The sequence below is a fragment of the Pantherophis guttatus genome, chromosome 6, assembly GCF_059756535.1.
Source record: "Pantherophis guttatus breed Tessera chromosome 6, ASM5975653v1, whole genome shotgun sequence".
NCBI classification, from domain to species: Eukaryota; Metazoa; Chordata; class Lepidosauria; order Squamata; family Colubridae; genus Pantherophis; species Pantherophis guttatus.
In genome coordinates this window covers 71,007,847-71,031,366 of record NC_142068.1, presented here as the reverse complement: position 1 = coordinate 71,031,366, position 23,520 = coordinate 71,007,847, and the positions used below count along the sequence as shown (strand labels likewise).

General features: G+C 40.6%; 1 protein-coding gene across 2 annotated transcripts in view; it reads left to right on the top strand.

Moving 5' to 3' along the window:
• The first annotated feature begins 2,282 nt into the window (after positions 1–2,282).
• FAS (Fas cell surface death receptor) overlaps positions 2,283–23,520 on the top strand; it is a 29,130-nt gene continuing 7,892 nt past the window's right edge. The window contains exons 1-6 of one of the 2 annotated variants that reach the window (XM_087871747.1): positions 2,283–2,350; positions 7,692–7,806; positions 12,218–12,355; positions 13,010–13,121; positions 18,914–18,996; positions 22,980–23,054. In XM_087871747.1, coding sequence (XP_087727873.1) covers positions 2,315–2,350; positions 7,692–7,806; positions 12,218–12,355; positions 13,010–13,121; positions 18,914–18,996; positions 22,980–23,054 — 559 coding nt within the window. In that variant the 5' untranslated portion in view covers positions 2,283–2,314. The remainder of the gene's footprint in view (positions 2,351–7,691; positions 7,807–12,217; positions 12,356–13,009; positions 13,122–18,913; positions 18,997–22,979; positions 23,055–23,520) is intronic. The other variant, XM_087871748.1, reaches the window with a different exon arrangement.

The window sequence follows — 23,520 nt, the reverse complement described above, 5'->3', positions numbered from 1 at the left end:
CAACAGGTGAACAGTTTTACCCAACTTTCCATATAGCATCAGTGTTCTGGGTGATGAGTTCATTATTCCAATTTTTTTTCCCTTAAATCTTGCTAAGCTATAACCACCCCCTGTACTGATCAGTTCTTATAAGGTAGATTAGTCTAAAGCAGAGGTCAGCAACCTGTGGCTCTGGAGCCGCATGTGGCTCTTTCACCTCTCTGCTGCGGCTCCCTGTCACTCAAACTATACGTCACAACCACCAATATGTGACACCCGCTGGTACGCGATTTATTGAGCTTTTCAACCCCCCCGGTAGGCCAATCATGGATAAATCCAAGAAAAGAACAGTTTCAGAAGAAAAGAAAACTTTTAATTCAACTACATATGCTAGTTTTGTGGCCGCTCAAGAAATAGTCAGGCACGGGAAAGGTTTTGTGGTTCCCGATGTTTTCTTTTCTGTGGGAAAGGAGTCCAAATGGCTCTTTGAGTGTTTAAGGTTGCAGACCCCTGGTCTAAAGGAAACCAGTGTCATATAGGTCAGGACTATGTTTATTGCAACAAGTGTAATAACAGAATCTTGCAAATCTGAATGTGCTTATTTGCGTGTGAATTAGGGAGGGGTCTGTCTGATCCCTTTATTCAATTTTTTTGTAAGCCGCCCGGAATCACTGAGAGTGAGGGGAGGGGGAATAAAATTTTTATTAAATAAATCTTCTTTCTTGGAATAAGTTCAAAGTCTTGTCATCTTGAGTATTGCCTTAGTGGCACCTTTTTCTCTTGTCCTTCTTATGCCTTCTACAATATATTACAGGTAGTTCTCCACTTACTCCCACAATTGAGCCCAAAATTTATGTTGCTAAGTGGAAACATTTCAAAGTGAATTTTGCCTCATTTTACGATGTTTGCCTCATTTTCTTGCCAGAATTGTTAAGCGAATCACTGCAGTTCTTAAGTGAGTAACGCGGTTGTTAAGCAAATCTGGCTTTCCCCCCACTGAGTTTGCTTGTCAGAAGGTTGCAAAAGGGAATCACATGAGCCCCAGGGACACTGCAACTATCATAAATATGAGTTAGTTGTCAAGCATCTGAATTTTGATTATGTGACCACGGGAACTGTTACATGGGGATTATTACTGTGGTTATTTCCCCAAACCCCCATAACTTTAACCTTAGACCGTCTACTGTTGACCTCACCCCATTCCTAAGAGGTCTGTAAGGGCGTGCATAAGCGTACCAACATGCCTACCGTCCCTGTCCTACTGTTCCCATTTATTTATATCCTTATCCTGTATTCATAATCATGTTTATACTTATATCTGTTACCTTATATGTATTTGACAAATAAATAGAATGCGTCCAGAATGCAGCTGCGTGGGGGATTATGGGAGCGACGGGGTGCTCCCATGTGACACCTCTCCTGCACGAGCTGCACTGGCTTCCTGTGGTCTTTCGGGTGCGCTTCAAGGTTTTGGTGACCACCTTTAAAGTGCTCCATGGCTTAGAGCCGGGGTATCTACGAGACCGCCTTCTGCCGCCAATAGCCTCCCACTGGCCAGTTCGCTCGCACAGAGAGGGTCTCCTCAGGGTGCCGTCGGACAGACAATGTCGGCTGGCGACCCCCAGGGGGAGAGCCTTTTCTGTGGCGGCACCTGCCCTCTGGAACAACCTACCCCCAGAGATACGCACGATACCAGACCTCCGGACTTTTCGTCAGGCCCTGAAAACACATCTATTTCATCTAGCCGGGCTGGCTTGACCCCATCCTTGCGATTTTAAATTTATAATTGGTTTTAACTGGGTTATTTTAAATTGATGGCCAAAATTATTTAATGTTTTTTAAATTGCTTTTAAATTTTATATGTTATGTTTTTACCGTGGCTGTTCACCGCCCTGAGTCCTGTTGGAGAAGGCCGGTATACAAAGTAAATAAATAAATAAATAAATAAATAAATAAATAAATAAATAAATAAATAAATAAATAAAATAAAGATGCTACAGTGGTCATAAGTGTGAAAAAACGGTCATAAGGCACTCTTTTCAGTGCCATTGTAACTTTGAACAGTCACTAAATACACTGTTGTAAGTGTGAGGACTAACTGTAATTATGGAAACTGGAAACCTCTTTCTTTGCTAGGTACATGGGTGAATTCCTTTGTTTGCATTGATGTTGAGCAGTAATTTGTTTCAGATGGAATTTCCCTCCCCTAGAAGCACTGAAAAAAAAGAGGGTGTTTCCTTATTCAGTCTTTTACATCAATAAAAATAAAGATTTCTTTCTGGTAACACAGTTCCTTGTTTTGCTTTCACTTTAGTTTAAGAGCTAGCCTGAAAACATGTTGCAGCTGCTGCTTTTCTTAATCATCTATCCTGTAAGTATTTATCCATACGTAGAGCTTTCTACCTTAAAGGGTTCACCTAAGGGGTATTTTTTGGTAGCAGAAATTCAGTTGCTCATTTTGACCTGTCTGTCTGTGGAGGTTCTCAGACATCCCGGTCACAGTTGTCTCAAAGGTGCTTTTCCCCCACTTCTTCAAAAGGCAACCGGACTGTTTTTCTCCTTGAGGGAGAAGAAGTAAACGTTTCGCTTCTCATTCAAGAAGCTTCATCAGTTCTGATTGCGGAGGGGTGGTGGTGGAAGGATAGGTACTGAAGGTTGAGACTGGATGGTGGAGGGCTGGAAGGATAGAATAGAATAGACTAACAGAGTTGGAAGGGACCTTGGAGGCCTTCTAGTCCAACCCCCTGCCTAGGCAGGAAACCCTGTATCATTTTCAACAAATGGTTGTCTAATCTGTTCTTAAAACCTTTCTTAAAAAGCATTCACAACTTCTGGAGGCAAGTTGTTCCACTGATTAATTGTTCTAACTGTCAGGAAATCTCTCCTTAGTTCTAGGTTGGTTATCACCTTGATTATTTCCACCCATTGCTCCAAATGCTTTGGAGAATAGCTTCACTCCCTCTTGTCTGTGGCAGCCCCTGAGATATTGGAACATTGCTATCATGCCTCCCCTAGTCCTTCTTTTCATTAAACTAGAGGTACCCAGTTCCTGCAGCCGTTCTTCATATGTTTTAGCCTCCAGTTCCCTAATCATCTTTGTTGCTCTTCTCTCAACTCTTTCTAGAGTCTCCACATATAGGACAGGTTCTGACTGAATGGAGTGGGGGTTGCAATCCTTCCATTTCAATCCCAACTGTCAATAAAACCTATACTTCCATCCACCCCACCTCCGCCATCACAACTAATGAAGCTTCTCACATGAGAAACGAAACATTTTCTTTTTCTTTCTCAAGGAACCAAAAAACAAACAAACAACCCCAGTCCAGTTGCTTTTTGAAGGACAAAAAAAAAAAAAACATCTTTGAGACTTTGACCTATTGTTATGTAGCTGAAATTATTCTGTCTGTTGCTTTTAACAAGAGGAGTAACTTTACACAAAAACCATGTTGCATTTTATTCTATTCTATTTTTTAAGTGGAAAAGAAAGTCTGCATGTAGTTCAGTTCAAAAAGAGGTATGAAAGCATTTTCTCTTTGAATTGTAGAAATAGAAATTGACACACTGTCAGATATAGGCAATATATAAAAGAATGCCTTTATTTCCTCAATGGACCGCAAACTAAAATCATTTGACAATTTCCGATTGACTGGGAAGTTAAAACCTCAGAATATTTCAACTGCAATAATTTAAGTGGTCATTCAAGTTCATTCTTATAAACAGGAACTTTTTAAATTATCCTGCATCCTGGGAAAATATCTTTCGGAAGCAGGACAATATTGTAGGTTCCTGTTTAAGGTGCTTGCCCATTCTGTCTGCACAGAATATTCAAAGCTATAAAATTTCAAAGGTCTTTATAATTACTTACCATGCTAATTTCCTTTAAAAAAAAAAGTCATTAGATAGGAAAGGTATAAAAAATGATCAATACCAGTTCTGATGATGTGCTGTTAAATTCAAGTTGAAAGTTACCTCTGCATCTTTTTCAGTTGAGTGGTTCAGATTCTTCATCTTATTTTAGCGGTTTCTGGACAACCAATTCTAATTTCAAATGTGAAACTTTCATGTGAAAAAGTCCCTGCAGTTAAACAAAGTAGCACACCAGGGAAGCTCTTTTTTTTTTTTTAAATGAAAAAGGAGGTTTCTATTCAGAGGAGCAGTGTAGTATTCAGAAATGCATTTCTATCTACCCAACTCCTCCATGCTTTGAGGTAACATACCCCTATCCTAACAAATTACCTGACATTCTGTGGGAGGGAAAACTCTTATACCTGAACAGTTCTCAGCTTAACTTCCCCTTACATCAGAAAATAAAAGAAATCGTGTTTAATTGAATAAAAGAAAAGGGAATTCTGTATTAGGCCTGTTGACTGATAGTGTCCATGATGGTGCTAGGAATAGAAAAAAAAAATGACTAAGCTTCCATCCAGGGGTTCAAAGGGTTCAGGAGAACCTCTAGCTAAAATTCTGTGCAGTTCGGAGAACCCCCAAATCCCATTCCTGGGTGGTCCTGGCCACCCTACCTCGCCCCTCCCAGGAGTCTCCACGCAGACCATTTTGGATGAAGATAAGTGCAGGGCACATGCGGAGGCTCACTGAGGGTGAAAAATGGGCCTACCAAAAGTTTGGGAAAGCCAGAAACGGACCCGTTTCTTGCCTCCAGAGGGCCTCTGGAGCCTGGGGAGGCTGTTTTCACCCTCCCGGAGGTTTGAGAAAAGCCTCCGGAGCCCAGGGAGGGCAAAAACAGACACACTCCACCGTGATGCAGGAGGCTGACTTGGCCACACCCACCATGGCCACGGCCACCCAGCAACCAGGCAGAGAACCCCTTGCTAAAATTTTTGAAGCTCACTCCTGCTTCCATCACACTGGTATGGCCATTATCTTCATACTTTAATCATATTTGGGACCAGACATCCCAGAGGGATGAATTTGTGACAGAATATGTTGCGTACATTTACCTACCTCCAATACTGCTGGATTTAAAATACAAAGATCAGAAAGGAGAATGCATGGGAGAATTAAATCATGTATTTCTAGACCAGGTGGCAAGAGACATGGGATTTATGAAGGAGGATTGTGCAAACCCTTGGGAAGAAATGTTTGACATTTCTTTTCAAATAATTAAAACAGCCAGATCTTTTTTTCCCCCAGGCTGTTGCTACTGGGAAACTGTTTCTGGTTGATATTGAATGCACAACTATTTCCATTATATTTCCACCCCTGGAGCAATCATGGAGGTAGCTGGAGATCGTTTCCGAAGCCGCCACATCATCCTGGGGAAAGATGCAGTTGCTTTAATGATTCAGAAACCAATTCTTCATATGTGCTCTGCATATGCTGAAGCACTTTTTGTATAAGGATATGCACAGCCATACTACTTAAGAACTAAAACTGGTCCTTGTTTATAAGGTTCATTATTGGTCTCCACAGTGAGCCATTCAGAATATCCTAGAGCCAGGGTCAGCAACCTTAAACACTCAAAGAGCCATTTGGACCTGTTTCCCAAACAAAAGAAAACACCAGGAGCCACAAAACCTGACTATTTCCTGAGTGGCCACAAAACTAGCATATGTAGTTGAATTAAACATTCTGTTTTCTTCTGAAACTTTTCTTTTCTTGGGTTTATCCATGCTTGGCATACTGGAAGTCGAAAAGCTCAATAAATTGTGTGCTGGCAAATATCCCACAATGGCAGTTGTGACTCATATTTTGAGCGACAGGGAGCTTTCAGAGGGATGAAAGAGCCACATGCGGCTCCAGAGCCGCAGGTTGCTGATCCCTGTCCTAGAGACTGACTATCCTCATATGTCAGGAGTTACCAACCTATCTGTTCCTTGGGCGCTGATATAGGAGATGACCAAGCTGGATCTGAGGGAGGGGTCAAATGCATCATGAGCCTCGAATCCCTCGTGCAAAGAGATCTAAGTCCAGCCCAGCTTGAAATCCCCTGACTTTTATCAACTGCCAATTGGCTTTGACCATTAGTAGTTCAGACTTTTGTAGAGAGCATTAACACACAATAAACCTATATCCATTTGAACCGCCTGGACTCCTGATTTCCTGAGTTTGACACTTTTTGGGTGCTACATGTATGGCAAATCGATGGCCAAACCATGAATTGGCACAGCCAAATGCTGGATTCCCCCCACCCCCCACCCCTGGTGCTATTATCACAGAAGACAGGAAATTGCAAGCTGTCTATTCTGTACAGCAAAAAGAGGTGGGCTCTCAGAATTACATCAGAAATTGAGAGTCCCCCCCCCCAATCCACAAATTAGCATAGCTTTTATATACTTGTATATTCTGGTAGTTCCCTTTAACCTGGAAAATGGTATTGAAGCATGTTTCTGTTCTTGGGATAGTTATTGTCTTTTAACTTGTGAAGGTGCCCAGAGATATTTTGGAAGTGAGCAGCCTGGAAATTGAAATAAATAAATGAAATAGTGCCACCAGAACCATTGTAGCCATCATCCTATTCAATGGTGGGATTCAAAAATTTTTATTACCTTGCTAAAAACTGGAAAAATGAGAAAATACCAACGCAAGATGAAGTTATTAAGAAAATCATGGAATGTGCTGAAATGATTAAATTGACATTTGAAATTAGAGAACAAGGAGATAAACAATATTATAAGATATGGGATTTATTTTATCAATGGCTAGATAATAAAACATGGAAATGAAATATGAAACATGAAATGAACATTATAAATATAATATTTGAAAATAATTTTTATGAAGCAATAAAGCCATATTTAAATAAATAATAAATGAGGATATTTATTTGTTTGATAATATGAGAAATTAGATAGTTAGTAAATTTTGAATATGGGGATGAAGCAAAAAAGACTTGTAACCCACCGACACACTGATAGCAATTGTAATGGATGATGGATTTATGTTTTATATTTTGTTTAAAAATAAAAAAAATTCAAAAAAATTTTTTTTACTACAAATTCTGTGGGCATGGCTTGGTGGGCATGGCATGGCTTGGTGGGCATGGCTTGCTGGGCATGGCAGGGGAAGGATACTGTAAAATCTCCATTCCCTCCCCACTCCAGGGGAAGGTTACTGTAAAATCTCCATTTCCTCCCGATCAGCTGGGACTTGGGAAGCAGAGAATAGATGGGGGCGGGGCCAGTCAGAGGTGGTATTTACCAGTTCTCCGAACTACTCAAAATTTCTGCTACCGGTTCTCCAGAACTGGTCAGAACCTGCTGAAACCCACCTCTGATCTTATTTCTTTCAGTGTTCTTATCATCTGCTCACATCATTCGTTTTTTCTGTTTTTTTATTTTTTATTTTTTTTAAATTTGATTTATATGCCGCCCTTCTCCGGAGACTCAGGGCGGCTTACAGTGCGTTAAGCAATAGCCTTCATACTTTTGTATATTTATACAAAGTCAGCTTATTGCCCCCACAAACTGGGTCCTCATTTAACCTACCTTAGAAAGGATGGAAGGCTGAGTCAACCTTAAGCCTTGGAGAGATTCGAACCAGCAGTAAATTGCAGGCAGCTGTGTTAATAACAGGGTGCTTTAAACCACTGTAGTACCAAGGCTCTTGACTTAGTCTCTGCTAAGGAATTCCAAAATAACTTTAGAGGTAAGTTGACACAGAGTACAATTAGTAACACAGCACTAATCACCTCTAATAGTCTCTAAGACTAAAAGCCACAATGCAATAATACTTTGTTTTCCTCTCCGTTACAGATTCTTGATTTAACGGCTGCCAGATCCTTACACAGTGGTTCTGTTCACACTAACCAGGGCTGTCCCAGAGGGCAATATGAAATCAATCGTGTCTGTTGTGACCTTTGTAAGCCTGGTAAGTATTATCATAGAGAAATAGAAAAAAAAAGATTAATGTCACTATGGAAAGGTGAGATGAAATCTGGATTTTGTGATGATTTTGCTATTAAGGTGTGCTCATTTTAGGATGGTTCAGAAGTGCTTTTGAGAATGCATGAAATTAGTTGGAAGGCAGAGATCACCAACAGCAGTAGGTCCCCACTGCAAAGATGAGCAGGCCAGTCTCCTTTTCTGATCTATCAATGCATCATTGTCTAGTTTGGTGTTTCTCCATATTGGCTTCATATTGTAGAAGTTGAAACCCAACACTTTCAAGTTGCCAAGTTTAAAGCATGGGTCCTAGTGATGGGTTGCAAAATGACATGATGCATTCCACCTCTCTGGGATTGCGGAAACTCTCAATTTTTCCAGGCTGGTTGCAGAATTAGTTGCTTGAAGAAGTCCACACTTCTTCAAGCAGCCAAGGTTGAGAAACACCATTCTAGCTGGAGCAGAATCCTAATGAAACTATATTCCAGTAGCATTCAGACCTCATCCATACCCTCTATTTATTCCATTGGGCTACAAAAGCCTTGTTAACATATTTTTCACCAAGTGGAAGAGCTAAAATAGAAAAAAAACATAGGGCTACCCCTATGTACTTCTACCTTGCCTTCTTCATTTCAGATCTTGCCAGGTTGGGTCTCAACAGTTGAAATGCATTTCTGCTTAGTAGAATGGAAGTTAAAATTCCCTCCATGGCTCATAATTACAAGGAATCTTCTATTTTCAGTCAACAAATGGAGTAGTCATCCCTTCTGCTGTAGTTTTCCTGCCAGCAGATAATATTTGGAGGCCCCACCCATCACTTTCCTCAAGTTGAGCCCTATTGCATCTATAAGAGCCACACACCCATGATCGACTTAGTCACTGAGGCAGGATAGGGTTTGGTCTAGCGAGCACAGCACACAACACACAAAGTGTGTTGCAATATTTTTCTATTGCCTCAGGGACTGGAAGAAAGTACATAATGACACAGGAATAAGGAAGCTGTGCTTTTTGACTTTTCTATAGTTTCAGGCAGCTCGCAGAAAAAAAAAACCTTTTAAAATAATAACATAGCCGAAGTTACTTTAAGGACAAAAACTTGGAAATTCAATTTTAGCCGTAGCCAAGTTTCTAGCGAAGATCCCGGAGAGCACGTGGTGGCGTCTAGATGGCCTGAAGGCTGAACGGTATCACAATGATGTACTTTGCACAATGAGAAGTCTGCCGTGTGGTTTTGGTTATGTTAACTAGAAGACTGGCCTTCTTGATGAAAAGAGCTCTCTCTTCTCATTCTTTCTCTTTATAGCAGTGGAAGAAAAGCATCCCCCACCAGCATTATCCTGGTCTATTTAGTGACTATTATTAAGGTGTTTCCTCAGGGCATCAGAACATTTGACCATTACAGAGAACTGCAGCAGCTCCATATCTCTCTTTCTCCTGAGCTTTGACTGATACACTACAGGTGAAATGTGTCTCAAAATATTCAAGGTGGCTCAGGGCTTTGATGTCGCAACTGCCATCTTTATTGTCTACCCCCCTAGTCCCCCAGTACTCCTTTATGCTATTCATTCATGCAGGCAATCTCTCATTCTGACTGAAGGCAGTGTGGCATTGCTTCAGAGATGACTCTGAATAACTCAACCTGACTGCCTATGCTTGTTTTTTCTTGAAGTGGAAGTTGAACTGCTTTTGAGGAATCGCTCCTTAAGAAGTGATTCTTAAGAAGAAAACTTCTCCTTAAGAAGAAAACCAAAGACTTTCCTAAAACACTGAAACATTAACACACAACATGAATATGTAGTGCTGTGAACGGAATGTAAAGATGGAGAGGGAAACATGCTACTGGCAGCATTTTTCCCCCTTTTCTGTTCTCCTCACAGGTCTAAGACCATTTCCTGCAGCCAACTTGCCATGGTCAACTCGCCACGGGGTAACTTGCTGCGAGACAAGAATTATGCTAATATCAAAGAAATGGTGGAATAGAATCATTAAAGGAAGGATGCAAAAGGAAGGACAGAATGAAATGTGAATGGCAAAAATTAAAAGAATTTTTATTTATTTTAAATAATTTTAAATAGTTAAATTCAATTGTTAAATTGTCCTATGGGGAGTTGGCTGTGTTGAGTTGGCCATGATGAGTTGGCTGTGTTGAATTGGCCATGGTGAGTTGGCTGTGTTGAGTTGGCCATGGCAAGTTAGCCACAGCAAGTTGCCCATAACGACTTGCCCACAGCGTGTTGGCTGCAGCAAATTGTCACATTCCATCTCCTGACAAGGAAATGAGAGTAGTAAGTAAGTGAGATCATCATACCCACTTTTCATCCTAGTATATAAAGTGTCATTCCCATAATCTTCTTAAAAGAAAATATATAGGTAAATCTACTTTTGCAAACTTAGTCATGTGGTCAAATACTAACAAGTAAGCTGTTTAAGCCCCATGTATTTAATAAGCCTTCTTCCAACAATGTATTCCATTTGATGATTGTGCATAGATCCAAGTGAGTCAGGAAATCCAAAATGGTCAAGAAGGGGATGTTCTTGGACTTGTACTCTCACTTGAGGCTTGCAAAACTCCATTTCTCTACATTATTTATTAATATTTAATTTTAATTTAATTAATTTAATATTTAATATTAATTATTAATAATGTTATTTCTTTCAAATGCATGTTCTTAAAATAATAAATGGGAAGCCAGTACTAAACAATGTATTATTTTGAGGCAGAGGTGGTATTCAGCTGGTTCGGACTGGTTCGGGCGAATCGGTAGCGATGAATGCGGGTGGGCCTGCCCGTCCACCTGCCCTGGCGTAATACCATCCTATTTAGCCATGTTTTTGAGGCTGGGCGCATGCACGAAAGGCATACACACAAGCAAAGTGCATGTGTGGAAGGCCGGGCGCTGGTTTGAGGTATCATTTTCATTTCCCAGAATGCCTCTGAGTCTCAGATTAAACCCCAGTAGAGGCATGTTTAGAAAAGGAAAAACATGGGTATTTTTTCTAAGCAGAGCAGACCAGGAAATGAATGAATGAATGAATGAATGAATGAATGAATGAATGAATGAATGATAACAGCCTGAATTAATCCACTGCAAAAATGAAGGCCACTGAAAGGCTCATTGATCATAGTCTACCATCCTAGTCCATTGCAAGTTGGTAGACAGATGTTTTTTCAACTTCTGACAGCCTTTTGAGGTAGTCCAGATAGGGAATCAATACCATGAGTACTAATACTACCTTTATTGTAAAGTTACAGTAACAGAATCTTGCAAATCTGAAAGCATATCTCTCTCGCCTTGCCTATACTTTGCAGAGAACCAGGGAAAGTCCCTTCTGAGATGTTTTCCACACCTCCGTTCCTTCCATGGGCTGAGATATCTCTAATTTAAGCATTGAGCTGTTCCTCCCTTTTGAAAATATACCCACAAGCTGTTGTAATTTCTCAGTCTAAGGGTAAGAGAGGAGGATGACTGTGCCGAAGTCACCTAGATAGTTTCTGTGCCTAAGGGAAATCTAGGTCTTTCCACACCTAGCTCTGCACCATAACTCCTACACTGTGATGATTCAGACTGACTACTGCCCAACTCCTTGGGTCATAAGACACAAAAGGCAGGGAAAACATAGGCAGGACTTGCAAGATTCTGTAACCATAACTATCTTGATAAAGAATAATCTACCCAATGTCATTATATCAGTGAGATAAGTGGCATAGAATATTGTTGTAGTAGTAGTACTAGTTGTTATCAGTTGCTACCTTATTAGCTCTTAGGTCCTTGGTTAGGACTTGAACTGTTAAGTTTTTACCAGTCCCAGACTGTGAATCGAATTGAAGATGAAATCAGCTAGAACTTGATAACTTGAATCAAAAGACAACAAAACTAATCTCACAAACTGATTATCTACAACGTCATGATCGATTTGCCAAAATGATACGTTGGAAGCTTGGCCAGAGGTTTGTGCTCCAATGCGACAAAAATTATTGGGAACACCAAATTGACAAAGTTCTTGAAAAGGTCAAGATTTTGTGGGACTTTTGAATCCAAACAGACAGATAACTGGGCCACAACACACCTGACATAACTATTGGGAGGGGGGGAGTAAAGTAAAGTGAATAAAGTAAATAATAATAATAATCAGTTTGCTCATCTGATTTTCCTCATAGGGCTGAAACACATAATATGTAAGCTGATAGCACAGAAGTCCTGTTGATGGACTAGTGGATGGAGCAGTCCCATCAATAATAGTACCATTTGTGGTTACCTATGGATTTCACAGTAACTAATCTATGAAAATTTGTATAGGATGCTCTCAATGTTTCAAATGTCTCCCCTGGCCTAAATCTGCCATGTTCCTAATCAGAAGGGTTTTACTGTCCTTTTCTGAAACATTTTCTTTTACAGGTTCTGTTGTCAAATTGTTAGATTGCAGAAGCAATCCTAAAACCAATTGCAAACCTTGCACAGAGGGTAAAGATTATATGGATAAAGACAATTATAAAACTAAATGCCTACGATGTAGTTACTGTGATGCAGTGCACGGTATGTATGATCAACAATATTTTATTTCAACATCAATGTATTTCACATAGGAGAAAAGGATATTTAGTTCATTTGGTTACAGAAAACCTAAGTTATGGCCCTCACAAGCTGCAGATATCTATGAACACCAACAAGGTTCCTGTTCAGCAAAATAGACTGTTCCGAATACAACTTAAAAACATGTAAGAATGTTTACTTCCTGATGTATACTAGCTGGAAAGAAATATACAATCGTGAGTCACTGAGGGTTGGTACAGACTTGAGAATTTTTTTAAAAAACCTGTCAATTCGAAAATTGGTTTGATAAAGCAAGTTCAGAGTTAGAGGATTTTCACAAGATCTTCATTTTTCCAACCACAGACCTGTTTTCAAGTAGAGATTGGCTTTATGGGTGACGTACTTCTGATTTAAAAGTTTCTCTGAATGTTCTGTCAAACGCCTATTCCTCAAATGTGTATTTTACACGGCAGTGGCAGTGCAAAGAACAACCTTTTGTCTTTCGTATTTGAAATCCTCTCATGTATTTGAAGAGCAGCATTATTTTCCTGGAGAGGATGCTTAGTGTTCAAAGCTTGGCAGGCATTTAAAAATGAGATATTTTTTTAAAAAAACAACAACAACATTTGAATAACAAAATGTTTCCATTTATTTTAGGAATGGAACCTGAAAAAAATTGTACCATCACACAGAATGTAAAATGTAGGTGTATGATGGGTTTCTTTTGCAATTCGACTAAGCCTTGCCGCCACTGTGAGATATGTGATCCGTAAGTACACCTACTATGAGTGACAAAACTAGATACTCATATTATTCAGTGCAGATGTGACAATTTATTTCTGTTCCCCAGAAATTCAACCTACCTGGAAGGTTCACATTTTATATTGCTTTATTGCAAACAAGAAGTCCAGGAAAGATTTCTTATTACAGAACTCAGAAATCAAGCTGGTAGATCATGGGTGTCAAACTTGCCAAATCACAAGAGCCGATGGAGTAGTCGTTAGAGTGCAGTACTTCAGCTGACTGCTAGCTGCAGTTCAGCAGTTCAAATCTCACTGGCTCAAGGTTGACTCCACCTTCCATCCTTCCGAGGTGGGTAAAATGAGGACCCAGATTGTTGAGGGCAATATGCTGACTCTGTAAACCGCTTAGAGAGGGCTATAAAAGCACTATGAAGCAATATGTAAGTGTAAGTGCTATTGCTATTGCTATTGCTATCATGTTGCCGTCACATGATGTATTGTGACGTTTTTCCCATAGTGGAGCTGGGGTGGGCGTGGCCTGCATGTGACGCATCCGGCCCATGGGCGTCCAGTTTGACACTCCTGTGATAGATAGATAGACATGTCACATCCACATTACACCCACACATATTCCATAAGTGTGGGTCTCCCCTAGGGTTTAATTTCTAAGTCACTTCTTTTCCCCTCCTGAATCAATGGAAATTTGGCTATTCTCCATCAGGACGGTGTTATAGACAGGATAGACAGGTGGTGTCTTATGCTTCCACTCTGTTGAAAGATGGATACTTCTAGTTGATATTGGGAAGCATCCGTCCAATCCGGTGAGGATAGTAAGGAACTTATTCGATCAGAAAGAGGTAGGGAGAAATACCAGAGGAAATATATAAGCAACTCTAGCCTCCAAAGAGATGGAAATCTTCTTCAGCCCTTGCATTTCTCAGGCTGAAGGAGGGAGGGCTATAAAAGCTAAAACATATTTAGGGGGAAGGGGCAGGAGATTCCTTGGTAGTACCAACAGCAGACAAGGAAATAGAAATGGGGAGGGGCACTTCTAGTCAATCCTCCAGCTGTCTACAATCATTAGAAGGGAGAAAGCAAAAGGAAAATAGTAAGGAAACTCAATCAGATGTCTCGAAGGTGCTTTTTCAAAAGCCACTGGGCTGTTTTTCCTCCTTCAAGAAGAAGAAGATGTTTAGCTTCTCATCCAAAAAGCATTAATGGTTCTGGCAGGATGATGGGAGAAGGATTAGGTGGAATCCTTCTTGTAACTGCTGAAAGGAGGTGTTGTAGACAGGATAGACAGGTGGTGTTTTATGCCTCCACTCTGTTGAGAGATGGATACTTCTAGTCCTTTCAGCAGTTTCAAGAAGATTCCATCCCCATTTGCACTCTGATATAGGTGACCTTGAGGACAGAGATAAGTCCCCACATGGCCTCAAGAGCTCTCAGGGAGAGTGCTAACAACCAGATGACTGCAAAGAAATATGATCCTTCCAACCCCACCTCATCCTGTTGGAATCTATCCTTCTATTGCCTGCACCATTGTGCCAGAAGTGATGAAGTTTCTTGGATGAGAAGCAAAACATCTTCTTCTTCCTCAAGGAAAAAACAGTCCAGTTACCTTTTGAAAAAAGCACCTTTGAGACAACTATGACCTGGATGACTGAGAATCTCCACAGACTGAAGCAGATGAGATAGGAACTTTGACATTCACACCTTTAGCAATTATTCAAACTTAGAACAAAGCTGAACAAGTATTTGTAGAACCAGGCCTCACACGTAGGGCCTTTGCAGTATTTCCACAGTCATATGATCCTGATTTGCAACTTTTTTTTTATTTTATTTAAAAAGTTTTACAAATACATTTTCCCCCCGGTTTCCCCCCCCCAAAACCCTCCCTAACCCTCCCCACCCCCCATGACTTCCTCAAGATGAAATCCAAATCAAAATCACATTTTATAATACTATAACCCCTAACTATTCCACCCCCTGTGAGCTATTCATTTCTTCGTAAATAACATTCAGTTAATCTATCCCTATGTAATACATTCAGCTAAAAGCTATCTGATATTTCCTAGTTTGATATTTATTCTGTACATAATCTATTCACTTCTTCCACTCCCATACATAAGTCTCTTGAGTCCGATCTTTTAGATATGCTGAAATCTTCGCCATCTCTGCAAAGGTGATTTGCAACTTTTTATGCGGCACCCCATAAGCAAAGTCAATGAGGAAGTCAGAAAGAAATTGGAGGTCACAGTCACATGGGGTTCTCATTTAATGACGACCACCAGAACTGCCAAAACTGCCGTTGTAAAAAGCATGTAGTTTTTCAGCTTACATCAAAGTGGCTTAAGGATGGAGTTTCCAGTCTCAATTAAACCTCATTAAAGGAGAAATACCTGTAATGATTTTGAGGCCACAGAGAATACCATGACCTTGAAGATAAGGGCTTATTATCTTCTGACAAGCAGGGAAAAAAAATCCCAACTTTGAAAGCTGAATGCTTTGAATGCAGCCATGCACTGCCCTGGCCTAAATTGCCTTATTGACTGTGTGCTAGATGCAGATTTTTATATAAATAATATTATATATTTACATATATTTACATATATATATATGGTATCATTTTTGTCTGTAGTAAAAAAAAAATGAACATGTATCAGAAAAAAATTCTATCAAGAAATCAGATCCTGAACAAAATTAAGTGCTTGAAGCATTAAGATGTACTTGCAGGTCAAGTATGGCAACTGAGCCATAGTCATATAAAAATAACTTTCTATAATTATTATAGTCTCAAATATATGTATTATCTACATGGGAAGATTGTAAGATACATAGATGGCCCTAGGTATTTTTCTTACTATTTCTATGGGCAAGTAGAGCCGTATTGTAGGTTACTTCTGCTGATTGCGGGTGACTGCAGTTTAGCAGTTCGACTCTCACCAGCTCAAGGTTAACTGAGCCTTCCTTCCTTCAAAGTTGGTAAAATGAGGACCCAGATTGTTGGGTGCAATTGCTGACTCTGTAAACTTCTTCGAGAGGGCTGTAAAGCACTATGAAGCAGTGTAAAGTCTAAGTGCTATTGCTATTTCCAACAAGGTGATTAACTAGGTTTTTCTTCAGCATCTTCTATTATATTAGACTAATGTACATGGTATAAAATAGACCATCTAATACTCCTCCGTCTTGTAACTCTTCAACTCTACCATATAACACTATTGCCTTTCTCTCCCCCCAACTCCTCTCTCTCTAAAAACTACTGTCTCTAAATCTTAAATGTTAATCTCTTTCTAAATCCCCAAGAACAGTAGGCTTTATAAGATGCTGGGAGATGCCTCCTTCAATCTGTCATTACCTCTGGAACAGAAGATGCACACTAACTTAACAAACACCAGGTGGCGCATTATGGTTGAGAATTAATTTCACTTTTGTGTCATGTGTTTTACTATTTCAGGCGAGTCTGTGGTTTTGGGTTGTTGTGTTGTTGTTTTAAAAAAGGTTATTTAGGTAGTTCTCACGTATGGCCACAATTATGACTGAAATGTCTATTTCTAAGTGCTCACATTCAGCGAGTTATTCCCTTTTTGCTGAAATCCTTAAGCAAATCACAAAATTGTTAAGCAAATCCAGTTTACCCCCATTGGCTTTGTCTGTTACAAGCTCTCTAAAAAGGTTGTAAATGGAGTTCATTTGACCCCAGGACATTGCAACTGTCGTAAAAACATGCTGGTTGCTAAATTTCGATTGCATGACCACGGGGCACTGAACAGCCAAGTTCAAGGACCAGTCAGTCATAAGTCAGTTTTATCAGCACCATTGTAACTTCCTAGGATCATTAAATGAATGATCGTAAATCAAGGATTACCCATATCTACGGCTGTGCAAATATTTATGATGGAGATTAAAGTGAAAGACAACTTTATTAAAATGAACCAGCTAATTGAACTGGAAAATTTATTCTAATTGATGGATTGAATGAGATACCCCTGATTCTACTGAGGCACTTCTGCACAGACACAAAGGTATATTTTCCTAAACTGATGCAGCAGTCAGAATGGAACCAATATAATGGTTCAGTTTGAAGTTTTGAATCAAATTGGAACATTTTCTGATTCATATTGGTCATTGTACGAATTCAACTATATCGTTGTAAAATCTGTCAAGCTTTCCCATTGGTATAATTTGAATTTTTCCTCTTTTATCACATGAAACCTGGAATGTTTCCATTTTGGGAAATTCCAGATATGTCATCTGATCTTATCCCTTATATAAAGGTAAAGGTTTCCCCTGTCCAGTCATGTGTGTGTGTCTCTCTGTGTGTTCATCTCCATTTCTTAGCTAAGGGAGTCAGCATTTTCTGAAGAATTTCAGTGATCATGTAACCAGCATGCTTACATGCTGAGGGGCATGGAATGCTGTTCCTTTCCTACCAAAGTGAAACCTATTTATTTCCTACTTGCACTTTCATGCTTTGAAACTGCTAGGTGGGCAGAAGCTGGGGCAAGTAATGGGAACTCACCTCATTGTGCAGCACTTGGGTCTCAAACCCGGACTGTCAGCTTTCCAGCTGACAAGCTCAGTGTCTTTAATTGCCTGAGTCATGGGTTGACACATGGGTGGATATTTGGTTATCACATGCCTCTTCTCTGAGTGTTGCAACATCCTACTTGTCCTTTTAAATGTAACATTTTTTATGGCAAAGGCTCTGATGTAACTTTTATAAATAAATGCTACTTATCTATTTATTGAATTTATACACCACCAAATCTCTTGACTCATATCAGCAATTGGACAGGATAAGCCAAATCCTAAGATTGATGCTGGATGCCCAGAACATTAAAAAAAAAAAAAAAAGCTGAGAAGGCAAAGAAAGAGCACAGTATACAGTCTTCACTTTCTTTTCTTCTGACATATCTCTCCAAGCATTGTGGGAAATCGCGGGAACCTTCCTTGTCCGCAAGCGTTTCATTGCACCTCTCACCAGTTTGATCCAGTGGTGGGTTCCTCCCAGTTCGGCCTGGTTCCACCGAGTCGGTAGCGGTGACGATATGACATCACCGAACCGGTTCTCTTTGTTTGGGAGCTGCCTGCCACCGCGTTATTCTTACCTTTTATTTGGCCCCGTCCCCAATCTATTTGCTGCCTCCCGAGCCTCAGCCGATCAGCTAGAAAGAAAAAAAAACTATTTAAACTCTTGCCGCGGGGCTTTAAAGGGCCGCCCTACAGCTGATCAGTGTTAAAAGGCAGTGTGGTGGTAGTAGACCGGTGCCTCCAAAAACAAATGGGTAGACCGGTGCCTGTTATACCGGTACCACCAAAAACAAATAAGTAGACCGGTGTGTGGTAGACCGGTGCCTCCAAAAACAAATGAGTAGACTGTTGCCTCCAAAAACAAATGGGTAGACTGGTGCCTGGTAGACTGGTGCCACCTAAAACAAATGAGTAGACCAGTGCCTCCAAAAACAAATGAGTAGACCAGTGCCTGGTAGACCGGTGCCTCCAAAAACAAATGAGTAGACCAGTGCCTCCAAAAACAAATGGGTAGACCGGTACAGCTCTGCAAGCAGTTAAAAGCCTGGTAGACCAGTACCTCTGCTAAATCCTAAAGAATTGTCACATGACCATCAAACCATGCCCATAAAATAAGCCACACCCACAGAACCGGTAGTAAAAAATTTTAGAACCCAACCCTGGTGTGATCCATCAAGGCGAAAGGGATTGTAGAATACACCAAAATTCAAGAAGGAGGAACTTGATCGGATGAAAAGCTTTCTCTGATTGGACCTTTTCATTATTATCAACTTTTTATCTGCAGGTGTAAAAATGGCATCGTTGTAAAAGAATGCACCCCAACACAAAACACGGTTTGTAGGGAAAAAGATACGCAAACCACAAAAGGTAACTATGGATTTGGTTAATGAACTAGGTTTGATTAATGCTCCAGAAAGGAAGGGATACAAGGGGTAACTGAGGAGGTGTAAAAAAAAAAAAATCAAGATGACAGCACAACTACCCAATGGAAGCCCCATCTCTTTCTGTGATCTGTGTAAAGTGGGGTGGGTCTTTGATTAATGAATGTAGCTTTCATCTTGAGTTTATTTGATACCTCCCTGTTGAAGCCCATGGGAAGAACCGGATTTGAATGTATGCAAGGCCACGTTTCAGTTCGTCAAGGCTCTAATAGCCGGTTTGTCCAAAACTTTTTCTCTGCTGTGACTTCCTTTCGCTTCATCTACCATTTCATCTACCACTTTAGACAGCAAAAGGGACCAGGAAAGTAGTGGACTCCAAAATCAGCCTGTCTCTAAAACTGAATAACATGGTTGGATCTAATCTTGTGCTGGATTAAATCTGGTGCTGGATAGACTTCTGGCAGCTCTGAAAAAAGGCCCCTGGAATGTCCTTAGAGGCAGTGAGGAGAAGGCAGAATTAATCAGTTTAACAGATTAACAGAGTTGGAAGGGACCTTGTAGGTCTTCTAGTCCAAACCCCCACCCAAGCAAGAGACCCTACACCATTTCTGACAGATGGTAGTCTAGTCTCTTCTTGAAAGCTTCCAGTGATGAAGCTCCCACAACTTCCAAAGACAAGCTGTTCCATTGGGTGATTATTTATTGGTTTTATTTGTTTTAATTTGTATAACACCCTTCTCCAGCGGGACTCAGGGCGGTGAACAGCCAGAATAAAAACAGAACATACAAAATTTAAAAACAGTTTAAAAAATAATTAAATATTTTTGGCCACAATTTTAAACAACCCAATTAAAATCAATTCAATTTAACCGAAACAGTGGGATCAAGCCAGCCCGGCTAGATGAAATAAATAAGTTTTCAGGGCCCGATGAAAAGTCCGGAGGTCTGGTATTGTGCGTATCTCTGGGGGGAGGTTGTTCCAGAGGGCAGGCACCGCCACAGAGAAGGCTCTCCCCCTGAGGGTCGCCAGCCGACATTGTCTGGCGGAGGCACCCTGAGGAGGCCCTCTCTGTGCGAGCGTACTGGCCGGTGGGAGGCTATTGGTGGCAGAAGGCGGTCTCGTAGATACCCCGGCCCTAAGCCATGGAGCGCTTTAAAGGTGGTCACCAACACCTTGAAGCGCACCCGGAAGACCACCGGGAGCCAGTGCAGCTCGCGCAGGAGAGGTGTCACATGGAGCGCCCCGTCACGAGATTGTTCTCACTGTCAGAAAATTTCTCCTTATTTCCAGGTTGAATTTCTCTTTGTTCAGTTTCCATCAATTATTTCTTGCCTTGCCTTCAGGTGCTTTGAAGAATAGCTTGACCCCCTCCTCTCTGTGCCCCTCAAATACTGGAACACTGCTATCATGTCTCCCCTGGTCCTTCTCTTCACTAGACTAGCCATGTCCAGTTCCTGCAACCATTCATCGTATGTTTTAGCCTAATCATCTTGGTTGCTTTTCTCTGCACTTTTTCTAGAGTCTCAACATCTTTTTTATATAGTGTTGTGACCAAAACTGTATGCATATTCTAGGTGTGGTCTTACTAAGGCTTTATAGAGTGGTATTAATATGTTAATCAATGTCTATGCTGCCTCTTCTCTTTGGACGGAAGCCTGGGTCTTTTATCAATCTTTCCCAGAAGGCATCAAAGCCACTCTTGAATATCAGTAAGTGTTGAATAGCACTTTGCATAAATAAATATTTATTGAGGTTCAAGTCCCATCTCACCTGCCTTTGATTTCTTTTCTGACCATTGACAATTGCAGAAATCTGCTCCCCTCATTATTTTTGCTCAATATTCAGCCAGGGTGAATCGAATGGAAGCAAAACAATTTTCACCTAGCACTTGTTTTTGAAACAATTTAAAAATCTATCTTAAGAGTTAAATTATTCTTTCCATGAGGTTCTTACCTCAAAATGGTGAAAACCCATATTCGTGATGTTCACTGATTTGGATTTCACTACCGTATTTTCCGGCGTATAAGACAACTTTTTAACACAGGAAAATCACCTCAAAAGTCGGGGGTCGTCTTATATGCCGGGTACCCGAATCTGAGTTGCTGGCGCTGACCGATGACGCTATGGGAGCGCCGACAACATTGAGGGGAAGCTGTGCCGATCTCGTCAAGGCTGCATGCCGCTGAATGCTGGACCCAGCTGATTGCTACGCGGAGCTTCCCCCGCCATCCCAGGCATCCAGGGGGATATTACCGACGCTCCGACTTCCCCAGCTGACCCACTGTGATGGCGAGCCCCACCTGTCTGGGGAAGTCGGAGCGTCGGTAATATCCCCCTGGATGCCTGGGGGAAGCTCCGCTCAGCAAGCAGCTGGTTCCAGCATTGAGTGGCATGCAGGTTTGACGAGATCAGCACAGCTTCCCGAATCTGAGTTGCTGGCGCTGACTGATGATGCTACGAGAGCGCCGACAACACATTTTCCCTTTGGGATCTTTAAAAAAAATAGTTAATTGGGTTTTTTTTTTAGTTGTTCTTTTTTAGACCTAGCCATTTAAAGTTTAGGAAGTTTTAAATTTAGCTTTCATATAAAAATAAAAATAAAATAAAATAATATTTGTGCAGCTTTCTGAGATTTCACTCTAGTGTTTCACTCTAACTACACAAACACACAAAATCTCACAAAGCTGTATGTAGAATTTTGTGTGTGTAAAGTGTGAAAGTTGGGTTTTTGGGCTTTTTGTGGCTGTGTGAAGTTCCTGCTTGTTTCAGGGGCCATTTTGGGTCTAGCACAGCTGCTTTTACATTGTGGGTGAGCCAGTTGTGTTGTGTTGTGTTGTGTGTGTGTAAAGTGTGAAAGTTGTTTTTTTGGGCTTTTTGTGGCTGTGTGAGGTTCCTGCTTGTTTCAGGGGCCAATTTGGGTCTAGCACAGCTGCTTTTACATTGTGGGTGAGCCAGTTGATGTTTTTTTAATTTTTATTTGGTGTGCGTTGGAAGAGGGGTAGTCTTATACGGTGAGTATAGCCCAAACCCTATATTTTAACAGGAAAATTCGGGGGTCGTCTTATGCGCCCAGTCGTCTTATACGCCGGAAAATACGGTAAGTATCTGGATTTTGCAGATACTTGGCCAATCTTTGGAAGAATCACTGTTAAATTTGGTTCATCTTCCGAAGAGTTTGAGTATGTCTATAGAGTTTGAGCAACATTATAATGTATATAGTAGGATGTGTCCATAAAATGGACCAAAAATTAGTTCAACTCAAAAGAGATCTTACCTATAGAGCACGTACTATTATTACTATATCTCTGTTCAGGACATAATTGGGCATCAGCATGGGATTAGCAAAAGCTAATGGTTTCAAATGGTAGCATAAAATGGGCAATCAATTATACAGGTAGTCCTTGATTTACAACCTTGACTTAGTGACTATTCAAACTTACAACAGAACTGAAAAAAGTGATTTATGACCAGTCCTCGCACTTACAACCAGCATAACATGCCCACAGTCACATGATCAAAATTTGGGCTCTTGGCAACTGGCATGCATTCACGATGGTTGCAGCCTCTCGGGTTAACATGATTGCCATTTGTGACCCTCCCAGATGGCTTCCAACAAGCAAAGTCAATGGGGGAAGCCGGATTTGCTTAACGACTGCATGATTCACTTAACAACTTCAGTATTTTGCTTAATGGTAGCAAAACATAAAACTGAGCACAACTCACTTAACAACCCTTTTGCTTAGCAACAAAAATTCTTCCCCCAAATTCTGGTCATAAGTCAAGGACTACCTGTATTCTGTTTGATTCTGTTTCATTCAAAGGAATGTTTACAATTCTACCAGATGTGGTTTCTGTTTCCATTTTTAGCATTTCATTTGTTGCTTTGTTTAACAGAACAGATTCAAAAGTCTGCAAATTGACCCATATGGATTGGAAAATGTGATGTTATTAAATATTCTTCTTCACAGACCATTTGCAATGGCTTTGGCTTATTCTGCCTGTTGTCGCATTGATTGTGGGACTGATTTTATGGTGGCGCTGTTGTAAGTTGATATCACTTTCCTTTAAAAACTGCAGTATAAACTTTATTTTTTTTTTTAAGTCAAGTATGCAGAGGAAGAACTATCTCCCAAAGTTTTCATCCTACATTTAAAATCCAATTGTGTCCTCTTTCAACAATTTTGGAAATCAGGGTTCTTCTTTGAGATAGAGAAAAATTGGACAGCAAATTGAAGGGAATCCAAGAATATTGTCTGCTCACTTTATCCTAACCTTTGGCATCACCCAATTTAAAATTATGGCCCCTTATGGAATGCATCCAAAATGGGAAGATTTATCCTGACAGCATTTGAACCATCTGTCCTGCCCGTATTTAACTCTTTAAACAGAAATGATCCTTGACTCCCATTTGTTGAGAAAGGTATAATTTTATTAGAAGTCAAGTGTACTGCAGTAATGCCATAACTGAGACTTGCATGCCAAAATCCCTAAGTTCAAAAATTGCCTCCC